We start from the raw sequence: 23,570 nt of genomic DNA, 5'->3' as shown, positions 1-23,570 counted from the left end.
CTGCCCTTTAATCTCTACACACGGGTACAGGTTCTGCCTTTGTATGTGTTTATTATTAGAGTTACAATGTGGGTCATAATAAACGGCACAGCTGAAACTTATTTTATGAATAGCACATTTCTATGTCATAAAAAGCAGAATACTGTTAGAGCATTTCTGGTACAAGGGTTATAACAACAGGCTGTGTGCCTCAGAAGTGTGCTCTGTCTTAGCTCTATCTAGATGTGGGTACATATAAAATGAGAAACAGAAAAAGGTACACAAAGAGGAATAGAAGATCCTACATGGGATGTTGATGCCACCCTGCTTCTACTGTGCTTTTCAATCAAGAGCGGAATAAAAGCTGAATTCTATCTGGATAGGAGGAGGAGTTCCCTTGAGGTCAGGGAGGGGTTGTATAAATGGTTTATGGTTTTTTTTAAACAGAACAGTTGTTTTCTAGTTATGAAAATTCTATAGACTGGCCTTAGTGCAATTGCCAGCCCCTATTGGAGTAAACACATGAATCAATAGGATGTACATAAGTGTTGGCTTACCATTCAACAGTCTATTGAGAAATCTATATAGTTGAGTTGGGGATGGGAGGGATCTCTGATGTTCATGTTAAACCATCTTCTGTGAGCAGGTATAATTTTTGCAGCAGAAGGCAGATACCCAATTTATGATAAGCTGCTTTGTGTGTTTCACAATTTGGCAGTGGAAGAATCTATACAGGTTGGGTATCACTTATCTGAAATGCTTTGAACTGTATTTTGGATTTTGGAATGTTTGCATATTCATAATGAGATATCTTGATGATGGGATCCATGTCTAAACATAAAATTCATTTATGTTTCTTATATAGAGAACCTGAGGATAATTTTATGCACAACATTTTAAAATGTTATGCATTAAGAAAAGTTTAGGTGTATTAAATCATTAGAAAAAGCAAAGATATCACTATCTCAGCCACCCATGTGGGCTATTTTGAATGTTGAAGTATTTTGGATTTTGGAATTCTGGATAAGGGATACTCATCCTGTAATAACTCCTCTGTTTAATGTATTTTATCATGATAGTTGTCGGGTGTCTACACAACAAAGAGGAGTAATAATATGCAATATTTTGATGAAAGATTTACTGCAACTATAATTGAATTTTTAAACATCTCAAGACTGTTTTCCCAATTTTATCAGCTTTAGTTAGTTGTCAGTCCAAGTGAGCATATGGCACCTACTCTATATGTGTGGTTTGCATGTTGCTGATCTGACTGTGAGGGCAAAGGCTTTCTCTGCAGCATTCTTATTACAATCAGCCTTCTGAATGACAACAATTATTACACAGAACAACTAACTCATGAAGGAAGAGGGCCCATTACGACGTAGGTTTTCTTCATGTGCTGGGGTTTCGCTTCCTCCACGAGCTGATGGTCGAAAACTTGTCCGGAATGCTTCATTTGGAGGATACAACGAACTTTCTCCTGTCTTTCGAGGTTTGTTTTGTCTTTTTAATGTTGTCACTGAAATAGCTCTGTGTTTAAACACGTACAGATAGTACCTCTTATTTTCTTTTTTAAAAGCTATTTCCTAAAATGTTCTGGGGAGTTTTTTTGGCAGACGTTTGATTGAATGAAATCAACTGAGATTTGGAAATAATGTGTTGTGATTAAAGTAGGACCATTGTATTGGCAAACAGAGTTTTGTGCCCCGTAAGCGATCCTGCTGTCCCAGACGAAAGAGTCTGTTCTTAATGTAGTTGGCTTCTGTAGATGGGATGGGATACCGACTCTGATTTTTAAATGAAAGGGAACAGAATTTCTAATAATCTGAATTTCCTTGTCGAATTTACAGTAGATATTTGTTATCTAAAATTCCTGTAACTAAGCATTCAGATTTGGTGTGGTGTTAAATCAGTGCTGTGTCCTCAGTTTTACATTCTCTAACAATAAAAAAAAAACCCTACTCATGATGTTGCATGTGTAGTTTGGATCTGTACTTGTTATTGAATGATCAGTTTTGGGTATAATGGGAGTATACTGTGAACATAAGGTAAAGGTTTTCCCCTGACATTAAATCTAGTTGTGTCTGACTCTGGGGGGTTGATGCTCATGTCCATTTCTAAGCCGAAGAGCTGGCATTGTCCGTGGACACCTCCAAGGTTGTGTGGCTGGTATGACTGCATGGAGTGCTGTTACCTTCCCGCCAAAGCAGTACCTATTGATCTCACATTTGCATGTTTTCAAACTGCTAGGTTGGCAGAAGCTGGGGCTAACAGTGGGAGCTCACCCCGCTCCCTGGATTCGAACCTCCAACCTTTCAACCTGCAAGTTCAGCAGCCCAGCGGTTTAACCCACTGCCACTGCTATTTACTGTGAACATAAATTTAGTTTATTTAAAATTGCAATCTTCTGGTTTCATTTTAGTGGGTCTGTTATGAGTTTGCTTTTTATTGTAAATGTTTTATCCTTTATTTGACCATAAAAATGATGATCACCCCCTAGAAATTATTATCACAATCTTTCTTTACATTCCTCCCCTTTTCCTTGAAATGGGACTGAGCATGGCTTTTCTTGTTTTTCTGTTTTAATGTAGGGAGTTAAAATTGTCAGAACTACAGCAAACAAGAAAAATAGAGTTCATTTGCTTCCATCTCTCTAGCTATAGTAAGATATTGTATAACTCAGAAATCTTCCACTTTGCTGCCCCTTTCTCATATTTGATTTGACAGTCAAGACTCTTAATACACATAATTCCTATTTTCAGAACATAGATCCTTCATTAATAGGTTTAGCCATATGTTATCATCAGAGGTTTTCTTGTATTTTTTTGGAAAGCTCATTTGTCTAGGGTGATGTTGAATATTCTGAATAACTATAGTGAGAGGAAATAAGAATCAATTTTGATTTGGCGCCTTTGTTAGTATAGGTCAGGGGTCCCCAAACTAAGGCCCGGGGGCCGGATGCGGCCCTCCGAGGTCATTTACCTGGCCCCCGCCCTCAGTTTTATAATATAATATATTGTATACACATATAATATTGATAATAATATTATAATTATGTAATACAATATAACACTAATAATAATACCATATGATAATATTAAGTATATATTCTATATTACATATAATATTACTAATAATATTACAGTATAGTTCAATATAGTGATATATAATGCTAATATTGTGCTATGCTAATAATATAATATATTGTATGTACATATAATAATAATAATAATAATAATAATAATAATAATAATAATAATAATAACTTTATTTTTATATCCCGCCCATCTCCCCCGAGGGACTCGGAGCGGCTTACAATGGGCCATGCCCGACAACAATACAATAACAACAATAAAACAATAAAACAAGATCGGCAATAAAACAATGTCGCATCAATAAAAACATAACATCAATAAACAGTTATAAAAGTTATATAATTTGTAAGCCACTCTGAGTCCCCTTTGGGGTGAGAAGGGTGTGATACAAATGTAGTAAATAAATAAATAATAAATAAATACATTTTAGACTTAGGCTTGCCCAAAGTCTGAAATGACTTGAAGGTACACAACAACAACAACAACAACAACAACCCTAATTAACTTGACTATCTCATTGGCCAGAAGCAGAAGCACACTTCCCAGTGAAATCCTGATAAATGTATGTTGGTTAAAATTGTTTTTACTTTTAAATATTGTATTGTTCTTTCGTTGTTGTTGTTGTTGTTGTTGTTGTTTTTGCACTACAAATAGGACATGTACAGTGTGCATTGGAATTTGTTTTTTTTTTTTTTCAAATGATAATCCGGCCCCTCAACAGTCTGAAGGATTGTAGACCGGCCCTCGGCTTAAAAAGTTTGGGGACCCCTGGTATAGGTTATTGCATATGTATGTGTAGTTTAGGTTTCAACAGGAAGAAACTGTCAACAATTTAGTACTGTTACCCTCAGAATTTCTAACTTGCCTTAATAAAATCCCTTTATGTAAAAGATGGGGAGATGATATGGCATTATTTTATATTTCAGGCTATTTCTAGTAAATCACTCACTGGAATTCGATTGTTATTCATTCCCATCATTTTCTTTGGATTTACTTAGCATGCCGGATATCTATAAAGGGCTGAACACATATTCTGGAGGACTGTATTAAGTCAGAGGATTGCATTTAAGCTCATAAATTGTCTGGTATGCCTGCCATACATACATGTATATGTCGACTTCATGTATTTGTCGAGGACAAGTTTCTGGGCCAAAATTACCTTTTTTTGATGGGACGCATGAATCAGCAAAAGGGTCATTCCATGAAGAGGGGAAAGGGCCAGTGTTATCTGAGGGTCCACCATCCCTGACGATCACTGTTATTTTTTTTACCCAGTTTTTCCCAGAGCAGACTAAGTTCTTGCGTTTTGCCACGCTATTCACAGAAGGAGATGGTTTATTTATGAATAAGAGTTAAAGTACAGTATTTACATAGACCCTTAGAATAGGTCACCTCAGGTTTTAGGGATCAATGTTTTGACCAAAATTTCAAAACTTACACATGAGGAATATATACTGTATATGAAATTCGCAATCATTTTCAGAGCTCAGAATTTCTGAATAATGTTTAATATATTTCTTTGTTTTCTTTCATTGCTATTATGTTTCCCAGAACATAACTTAAGTGTAAATGTATTGGAAATTTTGTTACACAAAAAATGAGAAACTTAGTGTTAGTATTCATAGTAGTAATATTAAACATTTGATTTTCAAGCAGTTTGTCCTGGCAACAACTTGTTGGTAGTCCTACTAGAGTAAACTCAATGAATTAAATTTGAATAGTGAATGCATGCTTAAGCAAATCCCATTAATGTAATAGGTCTTCTCTAATTTGAATGACCACGAAGATGTATGTTTCATAACATCAAATCTGTTAATTGTACTTCTTTATGTTCTTGGAAATTATTGTAAACACATTTTATTGGTTTCCTAAATACAAATATAAATATGCATTTTTATTTTTAAAATATTGCTGAAGAGCACTTGTATCATCAAATGATAACAGATGGGATGGATTAGATCCAGTGCAAATAAAAAGATCACATTTGGAAGATCAGATTCTGACTTTATAAACCAGGATATTTAATGACCTCCATGCACTCATCCACTCTGCTTCCCTGCTTCACATATTCAGGAAGCAGCAATTAACCATAGTCTGCTATTACAGCTAAATCCAAAAATGATAATTAATGACTAGATTATATTAGCCTCTGGTGTGAACAGCAGTCTTAAGTCAAGAAGCTCCTAATTCATCATAGCTACCTGTTACATATCAGGTGGGAACTATGTTTGATGGCTTCCACATAAGCCAATATTTGAAAGCTATGGTTGGTTCATATTAACCATATTAACCATACTTTCCAGTTCAGAAGTAGCCAGAATGTATGGTTAACGTCTGTTATCTTGTATTGTTGTTTATATTGATATATTGTATTATTGTTTTATCTTTTTATATTGTGATTGTATTGTGTTGCTTATATTTTGTTCTTATGTTGTTTGGGCCACTGCCCCATGTAAGCCGCCCCGAGTCCCCGTGGGGAGATGGTGGGGGGATATAAATAAAGTTTTATTATTATTATTATTATTATTATTATTATTATTATCCTTGATTTATTTCTTTCACAAAGAGTCTTTTGACATCTGAATTTAGTTTAGGAATAACTGGTAAGATGAATTGGTAACACTTTTTTTGTTGATTTTTGAAACTGTTAAAAGAACTTACTGCAAATACAATATAAAAAGATTGGGAACAAGATTTGTATTTTGGTCTCCAATGTAATTTTAACTTTAAACAAAGTTTTCTTAGTTTTAAAGTAATTGTTGCACTGTATAGCAAACAAATAATATCCCAAATGATTTGCATTCCACATATATGTAGTTAGAATTTATATTGTGTAAGGATATTTTGTATAGTTAGATTGTTTTTCTTAGAGCATATCTTAGTCCTAAATACCACTCTATTTTAATGATAGACTGTTTAATCAAAATATGGTTTTTTGGCATGTGCTTTCAAGTAAGTTCTTACTTGTGGCAACCCTGAAGTAAGCTATCACTGTGTTTTCTTTGCAAGATTTGTTCAAAGGGGTTTGCCTTTGCCTTTCTCTGATGCTAAAAGGATGTGGCCAAGTGAGGATTTGAATCCTGGTCTCTAGAGTCATAGTCCAGTGCTGGAACTGCTACACCATATGCTATATCTCATAACAATATTTTAAATAAATACATTTGGAATCACTTTTAAATGTGGATGTAAATGTTTTATGTTTAAATTAATTGTATTTTATATATGAGTATTTAAATGTTCTTACTTTGTTTTGGAGAATCTTCATCTGAAAGCCAGAATAGAAATCTTTTTTTAAAAATATAGCATTCACTAAATTGATGTCATCTCAAATTCTTTTTTAGGGTTTGACAGGGGGAAAGATGATGCTTCACAAGGTAAAGATGATTCCTCACAGTCCATGTCAAAGAGCAAAGTAAGTACATTAATTCATTTTGTACAAGTGAAGACATTGTTCTGTTTGCAACATTTTTAGAATGTTTCATTTTAATAAATTTTTGAACATTGCCTCATTGGTTCAGTTATGAATTGATAATATACAATTTTACTAATATTTTAATACTAGGTATATATTTAATAGGAATCAAATATCAGAATTGTGTTTGCATCTTTTACCTTAATGTATTTTCAGTGTTTTTGGATCTTTATTTTACTATGTGGTAGAGGGAAGTCATTTCCTATTAAGTCATGACAGTCTTCATGATGGCATGAAATGTACTACTAACAATGTGAATTTGAATGAGTGAAGTATTATTTTAAAACATATTTTGTACCTTCCTAAAATAAAATTTAACACCATAAGATAAATAACATCTATATATAACTTTGGTTATAACATTACGAGCTATATCCACAAATTTACCCATCTATATCTACAAAATATACCGTATATACTTGAAGATAAGCTGAGTTTTTTATTTCTTTTGGGGGGCTGAAAAAGCCTCCCTTGGCTTATAATGGGGTCAAGGTCAAACCAGACAGCGGAGCCTGGAGGCTACAGTATGTTTTCTTTTCCAAAACCTCCTTTCTCCGCTTCTCCTCTCAGGCTGGAGTTATCTCTCTCTTTAAGAGAGAGACAAGAAGGGAATGTTTTCAAAAGCAAAAGGAGAGTGAGTGAAAGCCTTTCAAGCCAGGAAGAAGAAAAGTATTGCATGGGTGGAAGGGGAAGAAAAAGAGTCTGGCAAATTTGCAGGATTTATTATTATTATTATTACTATTATTGCAAGAACGTTTGAGTCAAAAAGGAGGAAAGGTGGGAAGGGAGAGGAACAGAAGGTGTGTATTTCTTTTTATTCCTAAGGAAACAAAATGGGGTGGGTTTTTTTGAGAGGGGTGAGTTTTAAAAAGGCTTTTCAGGCTACTTTTAGAGTTTGAAAAAGGGAGAAATAAAAGAGGTGGGAAAGGGCAGGAGAAAAGAGGCCAAAGTTGCTTTTAGGGAGACATTAATTTAATATATGAATTTCCCCTCATATGTTTGCAGGTTTTTGCAAATCCTATATACATATAGATATCGAGAGATTTCCATGTATCTATATGTATACATTAATTTTATATATGAATTTCCCCTCACATTTTTGCAAGTCTCTGGAAGTCCTATATAGATATAATTATATATAGAGAGATGTCTATATATATATATATATTAATATAGATATATAGGACTTGCAAATATGCACACACACACACACACAGAAAGATGTCTAGATAGATGTAAGTAAGTAAGTAAGTATAGATGTAAACGTAGATAAATGGAGCTTGCAAATATTGCAGGAGGGAAATGCACATATATAGAGAGAGGATTTGCAAACATTTCAGGGGAAATTGCAAATGTGAAATTAGTATATATAATTATCGATCTGTATCTAGCTCTGCATTGTTTATATAGGCATTGAATGTTTGCTTGTTGTTATGTTGGAAGCTGGCCTGAGTCCCTAAGGGGAGATAGAGCAGGATACAAAGGAAGTTGTTGTTGTTGTTGATGATGATGATGATAAAGTTATTGTGGATACCATATTGTTTTTGTTGACCCTACTTTTCCACTTATAGAGTTAGTTTACTGTTTTTCTTTGAAATACGGTAAATATTCAAGAACATTTACCCCACTGATGCCTCAGTTAACGTAATTTTATTGGTATACCAGTAGCTGCTGCATTTCCCACCCTCGGCTTATACTCGAGTCAATAAGTTTACCCGTTTTTTTGTGGTAAAATAAGGTGCCTCAGCTTATATTCAGATTGGCTTCTACTCGAGTATATACGGTAGTTTTAATTTAAAAAGCAAACTGTGATTTTACCATTTATATAAGGGACACCATTTTACTATGCCTAATGGGTGTTTTTTTGTCTTATTTAGGTTCAGTCAGCTTAAAACATTGTTTTTAGAGTTTTGTATTAGGAATACGAAACATACATTTCAGCAAATTGACATCAGGTTATTATAGCCATATGGTGTGTTAAATATTTTAAGTCCAAATGTTTCTTTCCAGTTTGTTTCTTTTCCCATGAATACTGTATTTTTAAAAATATTCCATTCAGGCTTTTAACTGTTGTTCCATATGCTTCATGGTTTAATACAGTAACGATACATAGGAGATTTGAAAAAGGATTTTCAGTTGTTTTGAACTAGCTTTCCAAAATTAGCAGATTTTTCTGTATTCTGTGAACAGCATTAAAATATAGTTTTGCTGAGACAGTCTTTATACTATTTTTCCTTTGACTAACCAAAAACTTAGGATCTTTCCAGTTTTGGGAGGTAGTCACACAACTAGTTTCATCAATAGTTAACCTTGAAAAATCAACTTTACTAGGAAAATGCTTTAATGTCACCTGTGCTGAGTATTCCACCAATAATTCATGCTATTGATAGTTGTATGGATTGTATGGATTGTTTGGTTCCTTTTCCTCCATCATCAGTACTGTATATCCATCAGAATGATTGCTTCTGCAAAATGTGTTATTTACATGACAAACATGGGTGATTTACATGTGACTCTCCAGCCGTATGGAAGTGTTTTCTCAGCAGCCAATATCACAAAGGGAAAACAGAAACCTGGCAGTACCTGCTATTAGAGGAACAATCAAGGTCACTTTTGTGCAAGCTTTCCTGCTGAATCTGTGGAACCAGGGAACGGTCAATTTATGATCTGGTAGAAAAAACCTGATGTTTATCTCTGAAAAAATTGGATTGAATGATTCAAACAAAACCATGCATTTAGAAGTTTTAATTGTTGTGTACCGACATTAATTGGCTTATAATGCATCTATTTTTGTGGAATCTACTGTACTAGCTGATAGTTTAAGGAGCAGTTACATCTGTTTTGCTGAATTATGAAGTTTAAATATTTTCTTGGAAAGTCACACAGAAAATTATATGTAAGAGGATTCTTAATTTATTAACAAGATTGTCTTCCCTCCAATGCCCATCCTTGAAAGGTATTTTGGAGTCCTCAGAAGTTGCTACTGAAGTTTCTCTTGCACAAGTGTTATTTAGATTGTAGAGCTTTCAAATTTATAAGCTTTATGAAATACAGCCTCTGGTCTCAAATTCCTCATAGAATCATAGAATTGGAGGGCTTCCAGCCTTTAGAGAAGGAGACCCCACTCCAAGGCAGCATAGTCTAATGTCAAACAGCTCTGATCATTAGGAAGTTCTTCCAAATGTTTACGTGAAATCTCTTTTCCTGCAACTTGAGTCCATTGCTCCATGTCCTAGTCTTTGAAGTGAACAGAAAAAAGCTGGCTTTGTCCTCAATATGACATCCTTTCAAATATTTAAACATAGCAATCATGTCCCCTCTCAGCCTTCTCTTCTCCAAGCTAAACATATTCAGCTCCCTAAGCTGATCCTCATAGGGCTTAGCTGCCAGACTTTTGACCATTTTGGTGGTTCTTTTCTGGACACGTTCTAGCTTGTCAATATCTGCTTAAAGTGTGGTGCTCAAAACTGGACATAGTATTCTGAGTAAGGTCTGACCAAAGCAGAATAGAGTGTGACTACTACTTTCCTCAATCTAGAATACTCCTTCTGATGCAGCCTAGAATCATACTGACCCTTTTCAGCTACCACATTACACAGTTTAGCTTGTGGTCTGCTAAGACTCCTAGATCCCTTTCACATGTACAGTTTTCAGCCAATACTTCTTAAACTGGTGTTTTGTATCAAAGAGCAAGTAGCGTCTTTTTTGAAAACTACAATGAGAATGGTTTTGAGAAAAAATATTGACCTTTTATTTAGCAGGAAGGTTTAGTTGACTATCTTAATTAAGCTCCTCTTGTCAGTCAAGTTGGTGGTTTGATATCCGGGAAAACAAATGCCTTGTAACTCATCCAAAGTATATTTTTAGTAAGCAAATGCTTACTGAGAAATTCCTAGTAACTTGGTTACAGTATCAGCTAGTAAGGAATAACTGGCTGCCAGAAGAGTTATGAGGCTCTATTAGTTCTATTATTATCATCCAGTTTTTTTCCAGCCTGTGGGAAGTACATGTAAAAAAAACATGTTTAGACTATTCAAACCAAGGATTTGAACTATAGTCAGTGCATGCAGTTGAATTAATGAAAATGAAATTTCCTATCTCTCCAACCACAGTCAAGGGACCATTCTCAATGGGATGGTTTGTTATGTTGGAGTGGGATATGGGAAAAACAGGCACTCTCAATAATCAGAAAGCAGGGTTGTTGTATGTCTTTCGGGCTGCGTGGCCATATTCCAGAAGTATTCTCTCCTGACGTTTCGCCCACATTTATGGCAGGCATCCTCAGAGGTTGTGAGGTATGGAAAAACTGAGCAAGGAGAGTTTATATATATCTGTGGGAAGTCCAGGGTGAGGGAAGAACTCTTGTCAGTTGGAAGCCAGCTTAAATGTTCCAGTTAATCACCCTAATTTGTATTGAATGGCTACATCTAGCTACTTTCTGCCTGGGGGCATTCTTTGTTAACTGCCCCTAGTTCCCATGTCTCAGAGTGTTGCTTCTTATTTACTGTTCTGATTTTTTTGAGTTTTTTTAATACTGGTAGCCAGATTTTGTTCATTTTCATGGTTTCCTCCTTTCTGTTGAAGTTGTCCACATGTTTGTGAATTTCAATGGCTTCTCTGTGTAGTCTGACATGATAGTTGTTGGAGTGGTCAAGCATTTCTGTGTTCTCAGATAATATACTGTGTCCAGGTTGGTTCATCAAGTGCTGATTTCTCTGGTTGAATTAGTCTGCTACTTTGACTCGTGTTTGTGCGCTGCGTTTGGTGGTCCCTATGTATACTTGCCCACAGCTGCATGGTATCCGGTAGACTCCTACAGAGGAGAGAGGATCCCTCTTGTCTTTCGCTGACCGTAGCATTTGTTGGATTTTCTTTGTGGGTCTGTAGATAGTTTGTAGGTTGTGCTTCTTCATTAGTTTGCCTATGTGGTCAGTGGTTCCCTTGATGTATGGTAAGAACACCTTTCCTCTGGGTGGATCTTTGTCTTGACTCTCATGGCTTGTTCTTGGCCTTTCAGCTCTTCTGATGTCTGTGGTGGAGTATCCATTGGCCTGTAGAGCCCAGTTTAGGTGGTTTAGTTCACCTTGGAGGAGGTGAGGTTCGCAGATTCTTTGTGCATGGTCTGTCAGGGCTTTTTTGCTTCTTTTTTGACTTGGGTGAAGATTGGAGTTTTTATGAAGGTATCTATCTGTGTGTGTAGGTTTTCTGTAAACTGTGTGGCCCAATTGTTGATTGGGTTTGCGGATGACCAGAACATCTAGAAATGGCATTTTTCCTTCCTTTTCTTTTTCCACGGTGAATTGGATGTTTGGGTGGATGCTGTTAAGGTGGTCCAGGAACTTGCTGAGTTCTTCCTCTCCATGGCTCCAAATTGTGAAGGTGTCATCTACGTATCTGAACCAAACAGTTGGCTTTTTTGGTGCTGTTTCTAGGGCTTGTTTTTCAAAGTGTTCCATATAGAAATTTGCGGTTTGGGACCCACCTACCTTAGAGACCGCATCTCCCCCTATGAACCTGCACGATCTCTTCGCTCTTCGGGGGAGGCCCTCCTCTCGCTCCCACCACCTTCGCAGTTGCGGCTGGTGGGGACGAGAGAGAGGGCCTTCTCTGCTGTGGCCCCCCGCCTCTGGAACTCACTCCCGAGGGAGATTAGACAGGTCCCCACCCTCCTAGCCTTTAGAAAAAGCCTTAAAACCTGGCTTTTCCAGAGGGCCTTCGACGACTAATTTTTGGGGGTTGATTTGTCTGCCCATTTAATTTAATTAGAGAGTGTTCTGCCATGATTATTGATACCTTGCTGAATACTTCTGCCACGAAGCTACAGAAGCCCTCTATTTCGGCCTAGAACTGTTTTATCTCCTTGTTTTTCACATGTGATGTATGTATTGATTGTATGACTGCTTTTCATGTTTGATTTTACAATGTGTAATTTGTCACTGTTTTTATTATTGTTGTGAGCCGCCCCGAGTCCCCTCGGGGAGATGGGGTGGGATATAAGAATAAATTTATTATTATTATTATTATTATTATTATTACTGGGTTGAGAGGGCTCCCCATGGCCACTCCATCTTTCTGTTCATAGAATCCATTGTCCCACTGAAAGTAGCTAGTGGTGAGGCAATGGTGAAACAGGGCTGTGATGTCTTCTGGGAAGTTTTGTTTGATTAGTGTGAGGGTATCAGCTACCGGGTCCTTGGTAAATAGGAACACCACATCAAAGCTGATCAGGATGTCCTTGGTGCTTAGCTTGAGGTTGCTGATCTTTTCTATGAAGTGTGTTGAGTCCTTGATATAGTGCACAGTGAGCCCAATATGGGTTTGTAGCTGTGTAACCAGAAATTTTGCCAGGTTGTAAGTCGGCAATCCAATGGCACTTACAATGGGTCTGAGTGGGATGGAGTCCTTGTGGATTTTTGGGAGTGTGTAAAGCCTGGGTGGGAGGGCTTCTGATTTGCACAGCTGTTGGCGTATGTCAAAGTTAATGGAGTTCTTGATTAGATTGTTCGTTTTTCTGGTGATTTTGTTAGTAGGGTCTTGTTTCAGTTTCTTGTAAATTGTGGGATCTAGAAGTTGTCTGATTTTTTTCTTTGTATTGTTCTATTTCCATGATTACCGTGGCATTCCCCTAGTCAGCCGGGAGAATGATGATTTCTGGATCTGAGTTGAGATCTTTGATGGCCTGTCTTTCTTTTCTCGTTATGTTGCTGGGGGGAAGTTTTTCATTTCTCAGGATCCTTGCTGTTTCCATTCTTACCTCCTCCGCTTCTTCCTCAGGTAGCCGGTAAATTGCTGATTCAACATTGGCAATGATGTTTTCTACTGGGATCCTGGTGGTGGTGACTGCAAAATTTCCTCCTTTTGCTAGAATGGATACTTGTTCTTCAGTGAGTTGTCTGTCAGTCAGGTTGATGATGGTCCGTGACTTAGCCAGTTCTGGTTTTGGCTGTTGCTTACGGCATTTGTTGAATTTTTGTTTTTGTCTCTTGGTGTGGAGAACCATGTCTTTCTCCATTTTTTTTGTAGGTGAGGCTGTCTATTTTATCCCAGTCCTGGGTGTTCATCTTTTGACTGATGTTGATATGGAGGTGCAGCAGTTCTTTGTCTCTGTTTGCGAGTTCTTTGCGGATGGTGTGGATTCTCTCTCAGAAAGCAGAATAGATCAAACCCTATCTCAAATCAACTAAAAATCATATGCTGCCACAGCTATAAGTTTGTGGTGGACAACTGTGGGCAGGAACCATTCCCCCTGCATCCTTTACATAAGGCTGTACCACCATGTTTTGGCATGCCAGAAGTAGTGATGTGTCACTTTCTGTGGCATTTTGACTGGTTTGTGGTCTCTTGTTGTTGTTTTGGGCATGGAGGTTCTAAGGGGGAAGAAACTGTTGCATTTGTGCCAGGCGTTTGGTCAGTTTGGTCAGTCAAGTAAGAAATAGTAAAAAAAAAAAAAATAGACATTTTCCTTTAAATTTAGGAGTGTCTGGGGAGTTTCATCGCATGCATCACACTGTATTCACTTCCATGGTAAATAGAATACAATTAATGCCTTAAATGGAAAAATGCATCTATAAATCTGTAATATATACAGGAAATTGTTCAAATATTAAGTGTGGAGACATTCTCCTTGAAGGAGATAGTGAACAAGGGAAGTCTTGTTTCTGTTTGTACATGTGGCGCTCAGTTGATAATCTTGAACTCTGTTATGCAAATTAGTTCATTTTCAAAAGACATGCAAATAGAGGCACATACAAAGTACCATAAAAACACTTGTTTTTGGATTAATTAAAAACTCCTTGTCTGCCTCAATGAAATGAAGCAATATGAATATAAACATTAGACCTGTAGACTGGAAAGCTTTTTGGCTTTCTTTTTTTACTTAATTGAAGTTTAACTGACTCAAAAGTTAACTAGTGCAGCATTTTACTCATTGTTTTCTTGTGTACTGTATATTTTCAGTCGGAATCTAAGCTTTATAATGGGTCAGAGAAGGATATTGCTGCTGCCTCCACCACCACCTCCTCAACTACCAAACTCACCAAGAAGGAGTCTCTTAAGGTCAGTTGCTTTTCAAAACAGCATACTTACTGTCCCCATTATTCTGGCTAGGTAGCATCACTCAACTGGCAGAAGCTAAACAGGAAATATTGAAGAGCTTTAGAAAAACACTAGGATATTGGAAGAGTTGCAGTGCTGAATCAATGTCATCATCTTTAGAAAATATTCTATGAGACTTGATGTATCTCTAGATACATCTTAAGGACGTAGTTAAATAAATAAGCTGTAGCCTTCAAAATGATGTTGGACTCCTAACAGCCCCACCAACATAACCTCTACTGGTAAAATTCATCGAGTATATTACCAGCTTTTAAACAAGCCCATTTAATCACAGCAGTCTCCAGTTTCCATCCAAATGGTATAACATAGCCTGCACATGACTTTGTCACCTCAGTGATAATTATGTATAGACAAAGTGGACCAGTTATTGCCAACCTGCTGCACGTCATATGTTTTTGGGAAAATAATAAATATGTTGCTAGTCATTACCACTTTATGCTAGCAAAGATGGGTCACATCTATAGAAATTGATGCTAGATTCACTTGAAGTCTGGTATTCTTTCTGGAGCCCCGGTGGCAAAGTGTGTTAAAGCGCTGAGCTGCTGAACCTGCAGACCGAAAAGTCCCAGGTTGAAATCCCAGGAGCGGCTTGAGCGCCTGCTGTTAGCTCCTGCTCCTGCCAACCTAGCAGTTCGAAAACATGCCAATGTGAGTAGATCAATAGGTACCGCTCAGGCGGAAAGGTAACGGCGCTCCATGCAGGCATGCCGGCCACATGACCTTGGAGGTGTCTACGGACAACGCCGGCTCTTTGGCTTAGAAATGGAGATGAGCACCAACCCCCAGAGTCAGACACGACTGGACTTAATGTCAGGGGAAAACCTTTACCTTTACTATTCTTTCATCTTGGAATTACAGAAGCTGTTTTCTTTACTTAGAAGTATTTTCTAAGCCAAGCTGCTGAATTATTTTGTAAGATTATGAAAGCCAATTTGAAAAGGGATTGAAAAGTGACTAGGAACTATGAATTGTAAATTGAAAATATAAATAATTAATATAAGGTAATGAGGTAATGAGAACAAGTTTGATGTAAAGTTTCAAGGGTTGGGGAGGCCAGGATTTGAATTCCTGCTCAGGCATGGAAACCTGCTCAGTCAGTTCTTGGCAACAGATGTTAGTTTGTTTATGAAAATATTTATATATATTAAAATCTTAGGTTTTGGATATGGTCCAAAAAGCAGCAGTTTAGAACAGTTTATACCGTCTGTAAAATCTCATTTTTCTAGACTATGATTTATATCTCTCAAAAGGTTTGGTGAAAATCTAGATTTGAACTTTGTGATGAGGCCAACATCAGCACTAAATGAGTTTCTAAGGGGGCAAAATACCACTACAAAAAGGGGTTCCTGATGTAAGCTTACATAGTTGAAGAACCGTCATATAAAGACTTCTATAGGAAACTAGTTAGAAATAAGTATTATAGAATGATAATTCTTCTATTAGATAAACAGTGCCACTAACAGTGGGATTTGTTGTTTTTTCAAATGAATTAGTCCTTTTACAGTTCTTTTTATGTTTTGACCTTTGGTTTTTGCAAGTCTAGTCAATTTATAACTTTCTTTCCCTTAATTATGATTCTTACTCTTTTATTTATTTTGTGTTTGTTATAGGTTCAAAAGAAAAATTACAGAGAAGAGAAGAAAAGAGCTACAAAAGAATTACTTAGTACAATCACTGATCCATCAGTCATTGTTATGGCTGACTGGCTAAAGGTCAGAAACCGTATGTAATATTAGTGAAAGTTGTAATTGTTCATCTACTAAAATATTAAATAGTAGAATCTTGCTTAACTTCTGATGTTTACCTATAGCAGGGAATTTATTAATTGTATCCCAAAGGCTCAGTCTTTGCTGGAAAAGGAGCCAAGGGGAATACCTCGTTACTGCTTTCTTGCTATTGCCATGGCTACATCTGTCTGCAGTAACTAATTGGGTTGATGATTCCTTCGTATTTACCGTATTTTTCGCTTTATAAGACGCACTTTTCCCCCCCCAAAATAGAGGGGAAAGTCAGTGCGTCTTATAAACGCAATATCTACATTCACCATACAATGCAGTTTGAAACTGCATTAGAGAGCAGTGTAGAGTGTGTCCCCCCCCTCCCCGAAACATTCCAAACAACGCGGGGAGAGCCAGTTCCTCCCTCATATCTCGCCGTCAAGCGGTCTCGAGCCCCCTCCCTCTTCCTCCTCCCCCTCCCCCTCCTGCTTTCCCTTATCGCTCGCTCTGAATGGGCTCCGTCACGCGCGCGACGTGAGGCGTGGGCTGCTGCTCTTCCCCCTCCCCCTGCAGACAGTGTCCCCACGTAACCCTCATCTCAGAGAGAGAAGGAGAAAGCACCCTACTAACGCGCTGCCTCTTCCCTTATAGAGTCAAAAGGCACTTCCGTGTGTGCGTGTGCATGTGGAGACAGACTGGCCCCCTCGAAGGCTGGAGGAGGAGGCTGGGCCCTTCCTGGAGGCCTTTCCGTGCCTGAGGCACCTGTGGGGAAGGAAAGAGGGAGGAAAAGAGGGAGGGAAGGAAGGAGTGGGGAGGCATGCCCGGCACGTCCCCAGCGCTGGCAGCAGGTGAAGCGGCTCGCCCTTGCGCCTCCTTGTAACACAACAAGCGACACCATGGCCGCAGACCCCCGAAAGCGGCGCCCCTGTGGAGGCTCCTTCTGCAGGAGGAGGCAAGATGGCTACCTTCTTGTGGCTCTGCCCGCCCAGGATGGAGCCTGGCCTCGCTAGGCGCCCTCTCCGCGCGGGACGGGCGGGCAGCAGGACCGCTGGTGGGTGCCCTTCTCCCCCCTCAGATGTTATTTTATTAAAATGTTCTAGGTCATCTTTTAGTTCAAATTATTTTTCCCCATTTTCCTCCTCTGAAAACTAGGTGCGTCTTATCATCAGGTGCGTCTTATAAAGCAAAAATACGGTAATATGTTGCGAATTACAAGATGTTCCTCTAATATTAGAAAATTGGAGGTTATGGATATACAACTACAGTAGAGTCTCACTTATCCAACATAAACAGGCCAGCAGAACGTTGGATAAGCGAATATGTTGGATAATAAGGAGAGATTAAGAAAAAAGCCTATTAAACATCAAAATATGTTATGATTTTACAAATTAAGCACCAAAACATCATGTTATACAACAAATTTGACAGAAAAAGTAGTTCAATACGCAGTAATGTTATGTTGTAATTACTGTATTTACAAAATTAGCACAAAAATATCATGTTATATTGAAAACATTGACTACAAAAATGTATTGGATAATCCAGAACGTTGGATAAGCGAGTGTTGGATAAGTGAGACTCTACTGTATTTTGAACAGATTATTTCTTGAAAACAAACACACATACACTCTTTTTATATATGAGGGCATAAAGATTTGAATGTTTCATTTATGAAAATTAGAATTATATAAATTGTTCCATCAAGAAGACACGGTAAAACAAACATGGGTGTTAAATGCAGTATAACCTTTGTATCCATGGGACCGGTTCCTGTGATTTCACTTATCATTTCTACACATCTTTTAGGCCCTCCAGTTAAATTCTATAGTATGCTTCTTCTGGATTTGCTATTATCTGCAGTTTTACATTTCCACCAAAAATTCACGAACGTATCGACTGTAGTTATGGGAATTATACTGTAATTCAGCACTGCTTAATGTTAGTGATTATCACAGGTCAAATGCAAATTAAATACCTTAGGCTGATCAATAAAATATTATGCCTGAGATATTGTTACCTCAAAATCTGTATTTTCTGAAATGGATTAAAATCTGAGAGTTTGTTAATGTACAACATTGTTAATCAATGGGTTACAGTTGTACCCTTCTCACAACAACCCTGGAGAGTGATTTGCTTGTGGCTTGCAAGTGAACCTCATTGCTGATTGGAAATCAGCCTAACCTGAATTCAGTTCACATTGCAATCCCACACCCAAACTGTCAATTGACTCTTTAAGAGCATTATATCTCCATTTACATATGTAACACACAGTACTAGTTTGGAATGGAATCCTATACTTGGCTAGAAGTATCTGTACTTCTGAGTAGATAGATATTTATAGGGTTACTGTGCATGATTTTATTTCATTAAAAAATCCCTGCATGTTACATTTGATATCTTTTAGTAGTTTACTAGTCTATCAAATAACAATATACAATGTGCAATATACATATTCTGGTTATGGATAACTCCATGACATTTGGATAGTTGAAAGAAACCTGGAACTATCTTAATTTAATTTTATAATACTGAACTGGTTATGTATACTTTCAGGGCAGGTCTCTGCTCAGGAGGAGAGGAATTGCAGTGCAAACTAAAATCTTCTTTTTTCCTGTTAAGATTCGTGGTACATTGAAAAGCTGGACAAAACTTTGGTGCGTGCTGAAACCAGGAGTACTGCTTATTTACAAAACTCCTAAAAATGGCCAGTGGGTAGGAACAGTACTTTTGAACGCATGTGAACTCATTGAGCGGCCTTCAAAAAAGGATGGATTTTGTTTCAAACTTTTCCATCCTTTGGAGCAATCTATCTGGGCTGTTAAGGTAAGTGAATATGTACCCTTAATGCTGAATAGAACATTGCCCTGATGACATGCTAAACCTTTCTGCACATTTAAATATTAATGATCTCAGAATGTTTTCATTTGGCATAGATTAGTCCAGCAGAGCTACACCTCTGTTAAGCTTACTTTATTTTCTCAAATCCTAGTATCCTGAACAATACTGCTTTGGATAGCTGGGGACATTGAAAGAGGAAAATCTCATCTTGTGTGGGTGCATTGTATCTTCCTCTTATCCAGAGGTCTGGAAGTCTGTTGAAACAAATGAAACTTGCAGGAGAAAGCTGTTGGACATGAATTTAAAGCACTGGTTAACACAACCTCTTTGTTTCAGCAAGTGTGAAAATACTTCCACTGTCAATGTTTTAGCATCAGAATGGGACATTTTTTCACTTTATGTATGAAATGTCCAATTTGCATGGTCTATCAAGGATGAATGTTGAATGATAATTTGTACTAAATTTTAAACCTTTGGTGTAAAGAGGTGCGATACAAAATAACTCTAGACTGCACAATACACATAAAAACAATAATTTAAATAACATGATCTACAGCATCTTGTTTTGGAAAGGCATGACCTTGTTAGAGATCGTAACCCTTTGGAAAACTAGCAACTTCAAAGCCATTTGGAAGTGTGACCCTTTTTGGAGATTAATTGGCATCCACACTATTTAGAATAATCACAACCTATTTGTTAAGTATGATCTTCCTGAGAAGAGTTAAAAACTCACTTGAGTAAATCTTCTCCTTAGTAGTAAATATCCACTAATATTCATGCAAGGCAGTGTAGGCTTCTCAGACTGATTGTCAAGGACAGAACGCCACAAGATTCAAAGTAACAGAGTTTATTAGATTACAGAACTCAAAAATGCCCGTAAAACACAAGGGCCAGGCAGTTTTTGCCTTTAGGAGCAAAAAGGGGCAAAAGTAAATGTTCAAAAGATAAACCGGATTAAACCGGAGTTTAATCCGGGTAAAAACAAACTGCTTGCTTCAGCCTGGGTATAAACGAAACGAAAGCCAAGGAACAAAAGATACAAAGAATGCAACTAATTGGCAGCAGATTCCTCTCTGCTGCCAACACTGTGCTTAGAGTAACTTGCGTCGCTCCCCCACACACACAGCAGACAGGATCTCCAACACGAGTAAATCAGCCAAGGATTGTAGCAGTTGAGTAGACCAGTTCCGTTCCGTAGATCAAAGCCAGAAGCAGACGTTTGTAGTTTTTCCAAGTCCAAGAAGGGGGGAAGACAAGCCGTGGTCAGTTCAGTCCGAGTTCTCAAAGCAGGAGATGGCGTCCGTCAAGAAGACGACGGAAGGTCAAGCTAATAAGAGTAAGCACAGGTTTGCACAAACAAATGCCCACACAATCCCTCCCGCCGTCTGACCCTGGATTCCAATCAACTTACGTCACAGCACAGGAAAGCACACAAGTCTTCAGGGAAGCGTCCCACACACACACGGATCCCAAGCGTTTGCCCAGATTACCTTGCCCAACGCAATTTGCAATTGCTCTCAAGCCCCATTTTATGCCAGTTACAAATCTTCATCACTGTCAGCTGTCCTCCTTAACCCGGGCGTTTCCTCATCACTTTCCTCGTCAGAGCTGGAACACCTCTGACTACGCCCAACAGCATCTCCAGCTGTGGATCCCGTCCCATCCCTCCAGCTAAACCATGGGTCTAATCCTGAAGGTCCCCATTCATCTTCTGTCCCATCATGGCCAGTGGCACCCACTTCCTCCCTTACCCGAGTCCAATCCATCTCATCCTCCTCTGAGCTAACCAGCCCCTCCTCCATTCTCTCCGTAAACCCTTCGAAAGACTCCTCGTCAGATGGTGCTGCAAATATGTCTCGCAGTCTTTTTCTCTCTCGCTCCTCGAGAGTATCTGACTCTCGAGGAGTCTTACGCCCACGTCTGTCAGTAACAGAGCCATGAGGCTCAATCATAACACTATCCCCTCTCACAAAGGCCTCCTCCCCCGATGGCGGAGAAGTGGCAGTGATACCCTCCGCTATAGCACCACGACGACTAGAGGTATCAAGTTTCAACAGCGAACGATGAAAGACTGGATGGACCTTTAAACTAGACGGTAAACGCAAACGAAACGCAACAGAAGAAATCTTTTTAACGATAGGAAAGGGACCCAAATACCGAGGCGCAAACTTTCCCCCAGCCTGTTTAATATGTTTGGAAGATAACCACACCAAATCCCCTTCTTCCAACTCCTCCCCTGCCTGCCTGTGGCGGTCAGCCTGAGTCTTCTGCGTTGCCTTAGCTTCCAACAGTAAGCGACGGGCAACATCATGCAATGCAGCCATTTCCGAAGAGCGGTACACAGGGTCCGAAGAGACCACATTGGTCGACGGCGCCACACCTCCCCGTGGGTGAAAACCATAAGTTAGCTCAAATGGCGTATGCTGACTAGACGTGTGCACCGCATTGTTGTAAGCAAATTCCGCCACCGGTAACCACTTTACCCAAGCCGTGGGTTGATCTAAACAAAAACAACGCAGATACTGCTCTAAGAGCCCATTAACCCGTTCCGACTGTCCATCCGTTTGCGGATGGAAAGCTGAAGACACGTTTAACTTAGTCCCCAAACACTCATGGAAGTGTTTCCAAAAGCGTGACACAAATTGCGGAGCCCTATCTGAAATAATCACCTCGGGTGCTCCGTGCAAACGATAGATGTGCTTTGTAAATAGTAAGGCCAACGTAGGGGCCGCCGGAATGGTTGAACAAGGAATAAAATGAGCCAGTTTACTAAATAAATCCACCACCACCCAAATACAAGTATAACCCCCAGACTTAGGCAAATCTGAAATAAAATCCATGGAAATGATTTGCCATGGCCTCTCCGGAACAGGTAAAGACGATAACAACCCTCTAGGGCGCCCAACAGGCGTCTTACTCTGCTGACAAACGGCGCAGCTGTCACAAAAGCGCAGAATGTCTTGCCGCATCTTTGGCCACCAGTAGCTCCTGGTGATAAGCTGTACGGTCTTGAACCTGCCAAAGTGCCCAGCCATGGGTTCGTCATGGTGGGCTCTAATCACCTCCAACCTGAGGGTCCCTACTGGTACGTAAACCTGCCCCCTACGCACCAATACCCCGTCTTGATCCTGGAGATGCGGCAGTATGGTACGGTTACCTGCAGAGAGCAGCATCAGTTGCTCCTGAGTCCACACATCATCCTTCTGAGCCTCAAGGATCTGGTCATGTAACCCAAGCTCATTATCTACAACACACAGAGAGGCAGTAGGCAAGATGGTCTGACATACTACCTGCTCATTGGTCTTAAATTCCGGCTTGCGGGATAAAGCATCGGCCCGCAAGTTTGCCTTCCCCTCCACGAACTGCACCTTGAAGTTAAACCTGGAGAAAAACAAAGCCCAGCGGATTTGACGCTGGTTTAACTTCTTTGCTGTTTGCAAGTGCTCTAAGTTCTTGTGATCAGATCTGACCACGATCTGGTGCCGTGCCCCTTCAAGCCAGTGCCGCCACACCTCAAACGCCACCTTAATCGCCAACAACTCCTTCTCCCATATGGTATAGTTCTGCTCGAAGGGTGTTAGTTGCCGCGAGTAAAATCCACAGGGACGCAAGGTCCCTGAGGAATCCTTCTGAGACAATACAGCCCCCAACGCGTAGCTAGAAGCGTCCGCTTCTACCACGAACGGTCTGTCAACATCAGGATGGGTTAGTATGTTGTCCGATTGAAAACTAGACTTTAGTTGTAGAAACGCCTCGTGAGCTTCCCGCCCCCACACAAATGGCTGTTTCTTGCGCAGAAGCTGCGTCAAAGGTACCGTGAGCTTTGCAAAATTCGGAATAAACTCCCGGTAGTAATTAGCGAAACCCAAGAACCTTTGTACATCCTTCTTAGTCTTTAGCTCCTGCCATGAGTTGACGGCGTCAACCTTATGTGGGTCCATTTTAAGTTCCCTACCTGACACTACATGACCTAGGAACTCCACTTCAGGCACATGAAAGACGCACTTGGAAGCCTTGGCGAAAAGCCCATTAGCCCGCAGTCGGTGCAGAACCTGCTTGACATGTTGACGATGTTCTTTCTCGTCCTTAGAAAAAATCAAGATATCATCCAAATAAATCACTAAAAATTGGTCAATTAGGTCCCTGAACACATCGTTCATGAACCTCTGGAATACCGCAGGAGCATTACAAAGCCCAAAAGGCATGACTCGGAACTCGTGGCATCCGAAACACGTGTTAAATGCCGTCTTCCATTCATCCCCTTCCCGTATACGGATTAAGTTATAGGCCCCCCGCAGGTCAAGCTTGGTAAAGACCTTAGCCCCTTGCACCCTTGATAACAGTTCCGAGATT

General features: G+C 39.2%; 1 protein-coding gene across 4 annotated transcripts in view; it reads left to right on the top strand.

Annotated features, from left to right (window-relative positions):
• The window catches only part of osbpl8 (oxysterol binding protein like 8), a 103,722-nt gene that overhangs the window by 43,932 nt on the left and 36,220 nt on the right, over window positions 1–23,570 (top strand). For 2 of the 4 annotated variants that reach the window (XM_062980868.1, XM_062980870.1), the window contains 4 exons: window positions 6,416–6,486; window positions 14,503–14,601; window positions 16,272–16,373; window positions 18,999–19,202. In XM_062980868.1, coding sequence (XP_062836938.1) covers window positions 6,416–6,486; window positions 14,503–14,601; window positions 16,272–16,373; window positions 18,999–19,202 — 476 coding nt within the window. Of the gene's footprint in view, window positions 1–71; window positions 382–1,323; window positions 1,472–6,415; window positions 6,487–14,502; window positions 14,602–16,271; window positions 16,374–18,998; window positions 19,203–23,570 lie in introns of those variants that run through there. The other 2 variants (XM_062980871.1, XM_062980869.1) reach the window with 2 other exon arrangements.

The sequence above is a fragment of the Anolis carolinensis genome, chromosome 5 (assembly GCF_035594765.1).
Source record: "Anolis carolinensis isolate JA03-04 chromosome 5, rAnoCar3.1.pri, whole genome shotgun sequence".
NCBI lineage: Eukaryota > Metazoa > Chordata > Lepidosauria > Squamata > Dactyloidae > Anolis > Anolis carolinensis.
The sequence above is the reverse complement of the archived record's forward strand: the minus strand, read 5'-3'. Positions and strand labels throughout refer to the sequence as shown.